At 47.0% G+C, this 14,290-nt stretch overlaps 1 protein-coding gene across 1 annotated transcript in view; it reads left to right on the forward strand.

The window, feature by feature from the left end:
* Window positions 1-14,290, forward strand: part of LOC131294876 (klarsicht protein) — a 114,626-nt gene that overhangs the window by 88,576 nt on the left and 11,760 nt on the right. The window contains exons 4-6 of the mRNA XM_058322929.1: window positions 12,082-12,408; window positions 12,503-12,622; window positions 12,699-13,889. Of these exons, the coding sequence (XP_058178912.1) occupies window positions 12,082-12,408; window positions 12,503-12,622; window positions 12,699-13,889 (1,638 nt within the window). The remainder of the gene's footprint in view (window positions 1-12,081; window positions 12,409-12,502; window positions 12,623-12,698; window positions 13,890-14,290) is intronic.

Consider the following 14,290-nt stretch of genomic DNA (forward strand, 5'->3'; position numbering starts at 1 on the left):
CCACCGGGGCGTACGGTTCAAACATAACGCAATTGCAACGAATACATCACGCTTTGACGAATTGGGCACAGTTTTACTTGACATTCGTATTTTTAGATCGAGTCACGTCGGTCGTTTACGGGGGAAACAAATTCCAACAGTTATAATAACATTTGACACAATCACTTTTTGAGAATTTATTGCAATCCGAACGATTGTGGACGTGCCAGTAACTGTCAATGTTTTCGGTGTTGTTCTATTCATCTCTTTGCGATCGGATCCAAAATAAATAAGTTGATTTTTACTACAATCTTCTACACGTCCTTTAAACCACTTTATTCAATCAATTAACAACTCCATGACTATAAAAGCTATTATGTTTCTCTGGAACCCTTTTTGCCCTCCGCCCGAAGGTCTACAATGTATATATCCTGGGCCGAGTGTTCACATGCTGTTGGAAATGTATGCGAGTTGGCAAACTTTGCTTGTTTTTATCGCCGATCAGTGTGTTTTGCATCCAATCGTTGATCGTTGAAAGCCGAATAACATAAGATATTGCAATTAAGGGGGCAAAATCAAAACTCCATGCTTGCGAAACGGTGCTCGGTGTCGGTTCCCTTCCTTCGGTCAGAAAAACACGTGTGTGAGTTGCGGTAATTTCTAGTTCGATGGTTATCCGCCTGAAGCTGGAAGGCGGAAAACTCCAACTGTTTACAATAAATGCTCCAATTGTAAACATAAGCGATTTACAAATTTACATCGACCTGAAACAATCTTATGCAGTCTCCCCTCTTTCTCCTTCTCCTCGCCTTGAGTATGGTGGCCTTTACTGGATCGGTTTTCCGAGCTTCAGGTCCAACCAGCATACGGCCATTTCTTGTGTGTGCTTGGTTCAGTATCGAGTGTTCAGTTACGCGCGGCGAGATTTGAAATGGGGTTGTGTATATGCGCCTGCTGGTGTTTGACCGTGTGTTTCATCTGACAGACGTTATGTTTACCCGCCCCACATATGCTCGACCGCTCCGCTGGCCCATTCTAAATGCGTCCACCTCGGCCAAAAGCAGTAATGTTCCAGTGCAGTTCGTACAGCAAAGGGTGTTTCTTGTCGGAAATGGATATTAGGGCCTGGTTGGCAATGTGTCCCGCAGGCAACCAGCGGCCTGGTGAGACACAGAAAAGACATTAAAAATTGCCCTATAGACCGGAGGGGGGGACCCTAGGCTGGCCAGGGGAGTTTTCGTGTTTGTTTGATTTGTTTGGAGGAGTTTTAAGGCTGTGCTATAAAAAAACCCCATGCGATTGGGAACACGAAAGCTTTGCAGGAGGTCGGACCGTGTGTGTAATCAAGAAACTCGGCTTACAGCTCCACCAGTTGTCCACCGCCCAAATCCAACGTTCTCCCCATCATTCAGTTTTGGGAAACAACTTTCTCTTCCATCTGACTTCCATGACGAAAAAAAAATTATCTAAACTCGCGAGAGATTCTTTAAAATGGTCCATTTTGGCTCCTTCTTTCCGTCTTCCTTTGGACAAATAAATTCCATCATCGCAAATATATCCGTCGGTCGTTCCTTTTGAAAGCTTAGATTATTCAGTTTAATTTGCTCTAAAAACGGCCGGCGGTAGCACGACTACACGACAACAAACATTGTATAATCTTTACGATCACAGGCGATTATAACCTTCGCCTTCGGTGTCGTGTGTCGTCTTCCATTCTTTCCGCGAGGTCCCACCACGGACGGTGGGTAGTGTCTCGTATGGCGTGTCGGCTAATGGTTGGTGGATAACCAACCAACAGCCCTGTGATTATTGTTTTCTAATGCACTCTTTAATGAGCACCCTTTCCAGTAGCAGCCACCCTTAGTGGAAGACGGAGTCCAAGTCCCTTCGAGATTGATTGTATCTGGCCCTGCGAAAGTGGAAACAACCGACCAAACGCCTGGGAATTGTCACCTACATTTGTTCGCGCAGTCAAACTTCCCCCCGAAGGGCGTTGAGTGTTCCCAACAGTTTGGGTTCGGGCAAGTTGTGCACCCTTGTACCCGTTTTGTAGCCGGTTTAGTTTTATTCCCGGGGACTTGTGTGTTCCCTTCCATTTGGGAGGCGATTTTATTATTCTTCACTATCGATAGTGATGGTGATTCCCTTGTGAAAAAGGTCTCGTGAAAATCGTGCCACCGATTCGTTTTATGATCGAACGTGGAATCGGCCTTGGAATTCGGGCATTCCTACGATCTATTTTGGTAACGAAGCAAATTAGAAGATGACTAGAAGTACTTCTTTGGGTTAGAAGTTTTATTACTTGGTCGAGACGAAACCGAATCATAAAAAGTAGCAAAAGAAAACCTCTTAAAGGACCGATCTCCGTCCCGCCACAAACCCTCCTCTTGCGAACAAAATCGTTGCCCCATGGAGCGAGGTCTTAAGTACCTTGTTAGCTGTCTACTAACTGTCGCGGCTACTGACACCTCGGTCTTCACCAGAAAAGCCTTCCCTCACTGGCCGAAAGAAGTCAACAATCGTCGGTTTCACGCTGCGAGGGTTCCGTTGTTTAAAGAGTATTTTTCGTTGCTTTCCGTATTTATTTTTGCTTCCATACACCCACTTCTACGACTGGCCATGAGCTGCTGGGTGCTGGGAACAGACAGCGGGATGTGAATGATTCAATTGGGCGCAGACACCTTTCCTCCGTTCGGGAGGGAAATTATCTGGAACACAAGACAGTTGCACGCGCATCGGAAAATCTCGGTCATCGCTGCGAGGGCGATCGGTTCCGGCGTCCGTTGCATCGTAGTAGTTAACATAATAATCTTGCCAACAACAGGCGAACGGGCAGAAGTCTCACAGAAGATGTGGGATTGGGTTTTAGTGCACCGATTTTTCGGGGGGATAAAATATGGTGAGCTTTTCAGTGAGCTCCCGCCCTGTGACAGGGAGTTAATCGGATAAGCTCAAACCGAGCGGCGTATTTTAATAGGGTTACTTTCCCCTTTTCCCTGTTAAAACTGTTTACGATACTCTTGCTACAGTTTCGGTAGTGAAGGAAGTTCGGTTTCGGTGGAAATATGCTTTCACCAACGCACCAACGTGTACCTTACGCGCCCCCTTACGGAGAGTTTCCTCTCTGGCCCTGTAGCGTGGGAAAACCAGGCAACACGGCTATGTTTGATGTTTATTTCCCTCCAAATTTATCCGACGACAGTTCGTGTGACTCACCTGGCTTACGCTTGTGCAAAAGGATTGTTGCCGAAGCTTAAAGCCCACATTTAGCTGGATTCAAACGACTTCGACCGAAGGAAAAGATACAACACACAAGCCGCTGTAATGCACACCCTCCGCCATGTCGTTACTTCACCGGCAATTACGTCACAAAACATCGGCCCAAATCGGGAATCGCGAACGTAAACAAAGAGGTTACCCGTTTGTGGAAGAATGGCTTGGGATCTTAAACGGTTGCGAATATTTCATTCCATCCTTAAAGTGTTTTGTGAACAGTTATTTTCTTCCACTTCACGACAGTTTGGGTCCGATCTCCGGATCGTACCTCATAAATCGTGTGCTCCTATGGTGGCCAATAAAAGGGTGGAAAGAAGTTTGATTGGCTTTTAAAATGCGCATGCTGCTACCGAACATCAAACCTTTAGCTTCCGGGTTAGCAGCTCTTTGATGGATAAGCATCTCAGTGGAAGATGGAACGAGGCACACAATCGACTATTTCCAACGCAGATTAATGGCACAAACAGAGAGGGTGGTGCTTCTGCTTCGTCTGCATTCGGGTGCTGCACCCTGTTTGTGGTGCACTGCGGAGGCCGGGTCTGCATCTCCACCTCGTCGAAAGCAACAGCAGCATCTATTTTGGTTTCGATGAACATGTATACAAGATGCGTTGGAGAGAACCCCGGTTGGTTGTAGTTTTTATTGTGTACAATTTCCCGGCGGAAACTGCATGCCCTGAAGGGGGGAACTTTACCATATTTTATTACACACCTTGCAGAAATGTCTTCGAAAAGATTAATCGCTCCGAAGATCTATGGAGCTTCCCTCGGATTCGAACGCTTCTTTTGCATCAGGACTTTAACACTTTAACACGCTTCGTAGGGTGAACCTGGGAGTGTATCTTCTTCTGCATAGCTGTTGTGGAGGATGAAAAGGAGAAATAAAAGAATAAGGCTCATCAAACCACCCTTAGGAGGAAGTTTCATGTAAACGAATGTTGTCGCTGGCGGCTACACCTTTCTATTTCTCACTGAAGATGCCGCCAACGGCCCGCGAGCATGGTGACGACGGTTTATTCCCCCCCCGCTCGCGTAATCGCACTCCAGGTGGGACGATCGATAAGCTATCAGATTCTCCATTTCTTCCGTGCCGAACACAGGGGGTTTTTTTTCAGCGTTCCGTCTCCTCTAACACGATCCGGTGCGCGATTGACCTCCCGTTGATATTTCCGAACACAATGGTTCACAATTAATTGAATAGTAACAATAAACACGGCCTATCTGATCCATTCTCTTTTTACGATGGTTGGGAAGGGGAGTCGGGAAAAAAACACTGGGATAAGAATCGTCAAATCATCTCCAATCGCTTGTGAGGTAAAGTACCGCTTCTGGTGCAGGACGGTACATAGGGTGGGAAGTGCATTTTCCTCCATCTATTCCACCCAACTTTGTTGCACCGTTTTGCTGAAGGCGAGTGAACTTTTCTAGCGATAGATCTTCGGAGGATCCTGCCCTGCCTCTCTCTTTCGACCGGCGTGTTTGCGCAACGTTTTTGCTGCACCAGATGTGTTCAGCGCCTCGGAGCAGTAACTCAAATTAACTAATCACGAACAAATGCCGTAATGAAATGTTGGTCAAACTCTGGCAGCGTCCGTGAGTGACGGGCCTGGTGATGGTGAAAATCGGAAGAAAAATGTCGAAAGGGAAGGAGAAATAAATTACACCTGGCAGGAAAATTCGTTCACCCTTTACCGTGACGAGAGGATTTCAGAATGAATGACTTCTGGAACGATGCACGTGCCTTCGGTGGAACTTTCCAACAGATCCTGTATGAAACGACAGGGAGTGAGTTTGCGAATTTCATTTTACTCAGAATATTATCATGTTTTATCGTTAGCTGATGTTGCATTTCGAACGGTCAAAGACCTTTTGAAAGGTTCCTCCACACGGTAGCCGAAACAATTGCAGTTAGAATGCAACAGACCTACGGTACAAACAGGGGAGAATGCAACCCTTTGTGAGGATGCATTTCTTCGCTGAAACGAGCGAAAGAATGGTCGTCGATCTGTAATGATGCTGTCGGTTTGCCTACACGCTTTAAGCATCAACATTGATTGCTCCGAGAACACGACTTCCGTCCCGTAGGCTCGTGCTACAGAAGATTCGTGAGCATTGTACGAAACCGAGTGAAAGTGACATTTTATGAACGCCCAACCGGTTCGCTTCTAAGCTCGATTACACTGCAGTAACGATCTACAAACGTGACTGAACTGTTTGCAGTCGTTAACCGTTACCGGCACAAACGGAAGGAAACATTGCTTGATGTCCCTTGGAAGTATCTTTAACTGCAATCGACCATGGTCCTACGATTGGCAATCATTACTTTTCACACCGCTGGAAAAAAGGGTCTTGCAACTGCTACTGCTTTCAGCGCAAATATTAGTCAAACTAAGCTGGACTTATTACCTGGACCATTAAAATGCATACTGTCGAAACAAACGACCGCAAGCAGCAGAACAAAGTACGTGCAAATGGCCTACAGTAGCTCTTTGGCAACCTTCAAACAACCCACGACTCTTTCAGTTCAGACCGGCGAGACCGCAGTAGAAGTGGCTTTGTTTCCATCTGGCATCTAGGCCGTGCGATACTCGATATGGCGGAGATATTAGAAATCGATCGCAGATAGATCACCTACAAGAATAACTTCTCGATCGGGGCCACCGTCTTAATGTTGATGTTGCAAATGGCAAATGCTGTGGAGTAAAGGTTAACGCGAATAATTCTTTCTCGATACCGTCTCAATTCAAGAACTCGACACAACAAGCAGCAAGCTTGGATGAAGTCGATGAATGGGGAAGGGATTTTAAGACAAAGAGCTAAACTCCGCTGCCAAAGGTAGAACACGACAAATTGCAACAAAATGGGGTCTGTGTGCCGCCAAGGGTGACGCTTATGAACCGTTCGTGTCCGCAGAGATCTTTGGTTCGAAGATTAGGGACGATCGTTGCAAATGCCACAATAATTAGCCCGAGGAGTGTTTCGATGTCGCAAGATTTCATCTGTATCGAAATATTTGTTCGATCAACCTCAGGGAAGAGAATGAAAAACGAGTCAACCGTCATCACTACCAAGACATAAATGAAGGCCATGAGAAAAAAAACGAACAAGCAAGGTTCAACCAGGGGCTGCATTCGTCAAGCGGCGAAGACATCGGTTGGTGAATCATTTCCGCAGCAGTTTTGCTGTCAAAATCAACATTCACTTCATTACGGGATGTTCATTCATTTATTTGCTTCATTTCGAAAAGTCATGTGCTCTTATAAATGTTGAAATGCAATCACATCATAAATCACTCCCATGCGCCATAATTTACTGCATCGTTGCTGATCTGTGTGTTTCCCGTACACTGTTCACGTTGGTAGTTTAATTTTTGTTCAAGAGCCTTCCAAAGCAATCGTAAATAAATCATGTCACCAAAGGATGTGGAGCTTAAATGGAATGGATGTACTCGAACGGAGATGATCTTGCGCCCCACGAGAAGCTCCTATCGAAGACGGTAAACTGTGTTTGGGTTGAAGCTGATGACACACCTTCTACACACCCGGGGCATCCATATGACGCCTGGAAAAACGCCAATCGCTCGCGGCAAGTCCACTTTCGGAGATGGATACTAAATCTATTTACCGTCCGTTTTGTCCCTTAAGAAACGTGAGGGAGTGTGCCTGGGTGGTGAAGCCAAATGTCTCCTTTTACCACCTCTTCCGCCTAACACAGGAAAGCGTGTGCTGGTGGAATGTTCGAGGAGAGGGTAGATTAATGTTCGATGACACTCAATTACGCGGAAAGCATATGCACGCTCCGAAGCGTCGTTCGGAAAAATGACCCATCGTTACAGGGCGCGCGCAGGAGGATGCAACCGAGCGTCAGTTCGGCCTACGCTATGAAGATGTCTCTCCTCGAGATGTCTCCCCCCCAACCACCGGGAAAGGTGTTAATGGTACTTTCGAACGTTTGTCAATGCATTTTCGTTGCAAATGGGGCCGCATTTGTGGTGTCGTGTGGAACGTGCCGAGGTGGAGAAATGATTGAAAGCCATTTAAAAGGGTTCAATCGTTACCGGTTCGACCTAATCCTTTCTCTCGGAGCTCGTTGATAGGAGGATGGGAGTGCTGAAAATAAACGCCCTTCTCATGCACAAGAGTAGATCATGTTGTGGGTCTTTGTGGTGATCCATTCATCATGTTTCTAAGCCGCTTGTTTGGGCTCGTGGTTCGTACGTCATCGCGTGAATACCACCGCGAGTCGGTTGGAATTAGGTTAACAAATTGGTGTTTTGTCGACAACTTTGTGCTGGTTATTTGAAGAGGAGATCTCTCTTCTTTGCTTGTGAGTTGATCTACACTCATTTGACCTATCTTATTTGGCACAGGAATGTTGTTAAAAATGTATCGTATGGCTGACACCCCAAGTGCACTATTGCACATGCACTGTATCGTTTCCCATCATAAAAATAGATGATTCACACCCGAGATACAATCTCCCGCACCGTGATTCGGTTCGAACATGCATGCCTTTGGCAAGGGTAGAAGGTGCAGAAATTCTTCGCCATCGTCACAAGTTTATGAGCTGACCTGAACCTCGACGAAAGGAGGATAGAAATGGTCCAATCCCGCACCCTAGAACCTGTCAGCGGGAGGAGCGAAAGGTGAAGCGTACTTGCCAGCGGTGTCGTGGGTTTGATTTTTGAAGAGTTTTGTGTCCGAGCCAACGTACCCAACCCAGCCAACCACTTTAGTGTACCCTTTTTCATCGCCTTGAGATAGGGGTAGGCGTCTCTTACCGCATGAATCATTGAGCAGCGCCACTCGAAGAAGAGAGAGTTGGCGGTTCGGGGATGGATAAGCACGGGTAGATAAAGAAACCGATAGGCCCTTGGGCAAAAATTAGAGACCCCGACCCCCGGCCAATTATGCAAATGGTTTTCTTAAGATAAGATAAACAAAAAACCGCTCTCGGCGGGTAAGAGATCCTCATGACGTCTGGTGAAATTGGGTGTCGTCGAGTATCCCTGTTCTTTCCATCCATTCGTTCAGTTTCGTTTCCAAAGTATTGTTTTGGTTTTTGGCAAGTTTTTGAGCACGACGTCTCGACGTTTGGTGCGTGTGCGCGCGGGGTTTGTTACGTGGATGCGCCAGTAAGCGACGCGCATCGCCTCTGTTCAGTTCAGTTCAGTTCAGTGTGAGAGACCTTCAAAAATCACACACTTCTCATTGGATGATTGGATGAGGAAATCTGTTCGTTGCTTGTGAAGGCGGAAGCGATCGCGGTCCGAAAATGTTGTCCGTGAAAATCCAAAAATAAATCCGTAAAACGTTCACGTCGGAGTGGTTCTCCGTCGGTCCGTGTATCGTCTATTCCATTTTTTATGGATGGAGGGCAGTTTGCAAGGGTGCTTAACGGTTCCAATTTTTCGTTCTCAACGAGCCGCCGCAGAGATGGACGAGGAGTGGGAGGAGGTCAGTGAATTTTCCATCTTCCTCCCCTCTCCACTGCCTGACAGCGAAGAAACGCGTTCAGATTCCGCCTGACGGAAGTGTGGAATGCATATTACTCTGAAATTTCCCGATTGCGCCAGCTTCCCACCCGAAGAGCTGTTGGGATGTTAAGTCGGTAGTGCTAATTTATGGGCTGTTTATGTTGCGTGTGGTTCGTGTTTGTATGTGTGTGGCTGCCATGCGGGAGGCAACATGGACATGGGCCCCAGCCCAGCAGCATCGTGTGATTTAGTGGCGGAGATATTTTGCGATCGTCACTTTACCGTTCTCGGTTCGAAGGGGAAAGTGTAATGTTTTAGCGGTGAACATATACCGTTCGACACGGATAGCCTTCAGAGGCAAGGAGTTTTCTTACGGCTTTTCGCAATCACCGCACACACTAATCATGTTGCCTTGCGCGCAAGAAGGCGCCAGCGTCCGACGACGAACGACAAACCCACCCCAGAACTGGCAACAGGAACTCTATGTAAGTTTGAGCGTATGTGTGTGTGTGAATGGGTGTTTATTTATCAACAATCTGGACTAGTTTTGGTCGTGGAAACTGATGTGCGTCGTGGTGGAACGTGGGTGTTTTTCTGATGAAGATTTTTCCCAACTGTTGTCCGTCTTTTCGTTCCGTTTCGGGCGCCAAGATGCTTCCTCCCAAGATGACGAAGACAAACAGCGTTTTGAGAAAAATGTTTTGATATGGCAGATGAAGAGATATCTCAAACTCCCCCGTGGGATTAAATGTCGGCACAAAGATCGGTCGTTAAATTTCTCGCCCTTTGTGCATTCCGACCGCGTTGTCTTTTATTTCGTCATTGAAAACATTTCGTGGCCATCCGCCCGATCACTGTTTAGAGTTTGATGAAAACAGTTATTTGGGCGTCGTTACGTGTGGGGTTATTTTCTTAGCAAGTTTTTCACATGCCCCGAACGAGGTCGGAAAATATTTGTTTATAGAAAAAAAAAAGAACTAGCTTACCTCAATCGTGTATCAGAGAGCAGCTGTTGAAAATCAAACGGATCATCCAATTGCTTTTGATTGTCTCGAATGAGCGCTCTCTCAAACAAGTGTTTGTTTTTTTTTGTATCCGTCAGCGTTGAGTAATCGATCCCGTGTGAAGGGGCGGGAAAAAAGGAGTTGAAAGCATTTGACCGGGGACCTATGGTTTTTCCGCGCGTTTGATATCAAACGAAATTGAAACGGGCCCCCGTAAGAGGCGGAAAGAAATAAATCACACCTGTCACAAACAAAAAAAAAAAGCAGTACCCGACTCCAAAAAACCTTGCTTTTTTGTGTCTCCAGTTTTCTTACGTCGGCAGTTCGTTAGCACTGAAGTGTAGTGTGTCTTTGATCATGATCCTCATCGTCACTGCGGCCCGGTTTCGTAAGAGGAAAATTACATCTTTCTTGTGCCTTGCGCCACCAAAACTCGCGCTGTGCGTAAGCTCGGTGTGGATCAGTTACGGATGGAAATTCAATGGGAGTTTAAAAAAAAATGAACAACAAAAACACCAAAGCGGAACGGACGAGAATAATGGCTACGGACGACGACGACGACGGGACCGTCCCGAGGAAGCTCCAGTAAAACCTCATTAAATTTGCGAAATCATCCTGGAGCGCTGCCCAACTGGAAAGCTTTTAAGTCTGGACATGTCGACCTGGTTGAACAAGAAACAAACGCCGCATTGTGGATAGTGGGACCGCATACATGCGTGCGCTTTCCTCTTGAGGCCTATGTTTCACCGCTACGTTTTATCCAATGCTAATTTACGACCGTCGCAGGTCTAGCTCACACCTGCCACAGTTTCCACCCTGAGTCTGAGTTTCGGAATTGGGGCCGTTTTTGGGTGGTCCGCGTGATATAGCCGCAGGCCAATGCAAAACGACGCGCCGATTGCCCGGCTGCGCTTCACTGCCGGGGGGGAGTTTCGAGCAACGCGGCGAAAGAGTGGTCCAATTAGCCGGCGATTCGGTTCAGGTTCGGGGTGTGCAATTAGTGAATTTATTGATGGGAAATGAGTGAGTGATTGAGAGTCGAACAACGAGAGGCACACTTTCACTTTGGGAACACATCGAGGCCGGAAAAAGGATGGTTTATGGATGGGATTTGCCCGACCCTCCTGCTGCTGTCAAATCAAGGTCCTAATCACCATTAAACGAGACAGATGGCTATAAAATAAACCAACTTTGTCGGTGGCACACATACTGGCGTTGTTTAGAACAAATACTTCATACATGGTTGATGGTTTAAAAATGCCCTTAAAGACGAAACAATTGAAGGGATTTGAAGGTTACGTTCTAAATGTTTAGAGCCATAAACTGTCGGTTTCTAGACAGAACATCAACCACCTTCAAATCATTATGCCAATAACTAGATACCCAATCATAAATTGGTTGTACCATCTTCTTTTTTACGAGTACGCCCTATGTTCACTCCACCTAAGCACAGAGAGGTTCCCAGAGTCTCCGCAAAGAATGACAACAAAACCAACCGAAAATGATAGGCTTCGGGGCGATTGGTTCCCTCGTTTGAATGGCGTTTTTTGGCCGATTCGAACCGCGCCTATTATTTGACCATTTAAGGGGCACGAAAATAGTGTGTTTACATCGGTTCCATTTTTCACCCAAGGTTGTGAACATAACATTATAGTGAGGGACAACACACCCCGCCGCGGTCGGTGGTGGAGATGGTTCTCCACCGATTAAGGGGCTCGGGTGCGCCCCCTCGGTGGCAAACGGTACCTGATTTACATAATTTTTCAACCTACATGGGAAAATCGGTCGCGATCGCACGCTCTGTGGTTTGGGATTGGCTTCTTTGTGGTCGGGGTGGGCACTCTTTTGATTGAAGGTGGTAGATTCCATGTTCCGGGTTTGAAAGCATAGGGCTGTTTAGCGATAGCATTTAGGTGATGACAGGAAACGGCGCTTCCTTTCGACACCTCCTCGATGGTTACACTATGTTTGTGGGGGAAAATCGATACTTAATTTACGATATTACTCCTCCTCCCGTATCGAATAGCTCGTCCCAAACGATGCTGATAAGCCTAATGGGGGAAAAATCGCACACTCCGTTCGCCAACGGCAGTTGCTTGTGGTGTTAATGCGCAAGCGCCTAAAACTCGTATTGCCATACTGCAGAACTGATAGAACGTATCAATAATGGAAAAAGAGAGGAGGCGGGGGGGGGCAGTGCAGGTTGTGCGATAGCTTATCAGGTCGTCAAGTCGAGCCGGACTAAGCCTTCCTGCAGGCGTGCGCTAATCACATCAGTACAACACCAACACCAAAGAGACTGCCTACTAACCTGTGTGTACGCTTGTGTTTCTTTCTTCGTGCACAGGAAATTTATCGTGAAATCAAATCGAACTCCCGGGCAGTAGCAGCTTGCATTCGTAGCTTCGAACGTGACCGAAAGTCTGCCTCGACTGCATCCGGCAAGGGATCCCGCACACCGGAGGTCGAAGCATCGCTCGGAAGCAGCAACACAAACAGTGGCCATAGTAGCAGTACCGTAGGAGGATCAGCACCAGGAGCAGCTGGCGAGTGTAGTAAAGGCAAGGAGAACGGAGGTGGCGTGAAAGGCTTGGAACGGCGCTACCATCTGCTCTACTTGAAGGCGTTCGAGATACAGTGTCTGTTGGAAGGATTACTTGACAGTAAGACCTCGGTAAGTAGTCAATGAAGAAAGTCTGTTAGACTGGAGTGTAATTTGATTTCATAATAATATTATGGGCTTATCGATCGTCTATCCTCCTCAACAGAGCTCAGACAATAACGCCAGCTTGTCGGACACGGACGAGGAGCCCGCTAATAAACTAGCCCGTGTGAGCACCTCAAGCTTAAAATCGGAAGGTTCCATCCATAATGAAACATTGAGCAATGTAAGTACCTCTCAATCCCATCCGCCAATACGAAACAACACTAATGAATCATTATTCATTTCCCTCTACCTTGCAGGAAGAATGGGTTAAGGTAAAGAAACTCTCCAACGCTGGTTTCGATGCCGATTCTGAGGGCAGCGATAGTGAAATTGTGCCGAAAATTATTGCCTACAGTGGTACGGGCAACGCCTACAATAACAACAGCAATAACCAGCAGCAGCAGCAGCAGCAGGATAATCAGTTCATCTTCCCGGTTCCGGGCAGTAGTAATAGTAGCAGTGGTCTAGCAACAACAAAATTGTCGCCAAACTCGGGCAATTTTATGATGGAAGCAGACATCAACAATCTTTCGATAGGCACGATTATTTCCGATGACACGACGCTGACGACGACTTCCAGTAGCGTGAAACAGGCAGCGGCAGAGGAGGTTGCCGTCTTGCTGAAGGAGAACATTCTCAACAATAACAACAACGCTAGCATTGAGAGTGCCAAGTCGGCCGGGTTTGACATGGTTGACGGTACCGCCCTGCTCAGCAGCACCTTGGACACGGTGAACAACAACGGAAAGGTTGTAAATGGCGGCGTCGCAAAGGACCTCAGCACCGACGCCAACGGTGTTGCTTCACCGAGAGAGTTGGTTTCGCCGCAAAAGTTGAAGTCGAACTCGGCGAAAGGATTGCAGAAGGTAAAAGGATCCGCTGCGTCCCATAAACAGAAGCGCTCGAAAGTGAGCGATTCGTCCAAGTTTAACCGTTCGAATCGGAAATCGAAAAACTGTGCCACGTTCTACTTCAAGCATCTGGAAACTGACTCGGAGCTGAACAAGGACTCGAGCGAGCGCACCAAATCCGATGAATCATCCGCCGGCACATCCTCCGCCACGGCATCCTCTTCCGAAGGGGACGACGAGTGGGTCTACAACAATGGCTCGGCGGAGGAAGGTGATGAGGCGTCCTCCCGTCAGCGGGAGAAGAACGCTCTGAACAACAAGTCGGCCAACGTTGGCGATGGCGAAGAGGAAAAGGAAAACAAACCGGACACGATAGAGAACACCCTGAACAAGGAAGAGCTCGGAAACGGTGCCTTACCGTCCGGACAACCGAAGTCGAAAAAGTGCCTTGATTTTTCGCGCGAAGACGCGAAGCGAGGATCGACGGCGGCGGGAGGACGCAATGGTGGTGGTGGACGATCGCTGATGATGACGTCGATCGGAAGCTTTGGGAAGAGCACGGACACTAGTGCCAATGGTGGTGGAAACGGTGCAAAGGTAAGTCATAGCATGTGGGGCTTATTTAGATTTCTTCCAGTTGAGTTTTTGCCTGTTCAATGATATTCAAAGTTCCGCAGTCGCTGTTCATTGTGTTAGTTAAATTGTTTATGGGTTGTTACTTTAGCTTTTTTTTTAAAGTTAATCGTTATTGCTTTAACATTCATTTTCCATTATATTCTCTAACGTCGAAAACTTCTTTTCTATAAGTAAAATATTTGCGTGCAAAAAGAGTATCGATTTTTCACATTCTGTGCTACGTGCGGCTTGTCACAAACGGATCCCCACTCGCTCACCTTCGAACAGATGATGTCAAATAAACGACCGACGATGAATATCGGAGGATATTTCTGTGTATTCGTGCCCCCCACCATGCAAAAACGACCAAGTGCAATTTGTTT

Source organism: Anopheles ziemanni, chromosome 2 (assembly GCF_943734765.1).
Source record: "Anopheles ziemanni chromosome 2, idAnoZiCoDA_A2_x.2, whole genome shotgun sequence".
Taxonomy (NCBI): domain Eukaryota; kingdom Metazoa; phylum Arthropoda; class Insecta; order Diptera; family Culicidae; genus Anopheles; species Anopheles ziemanni.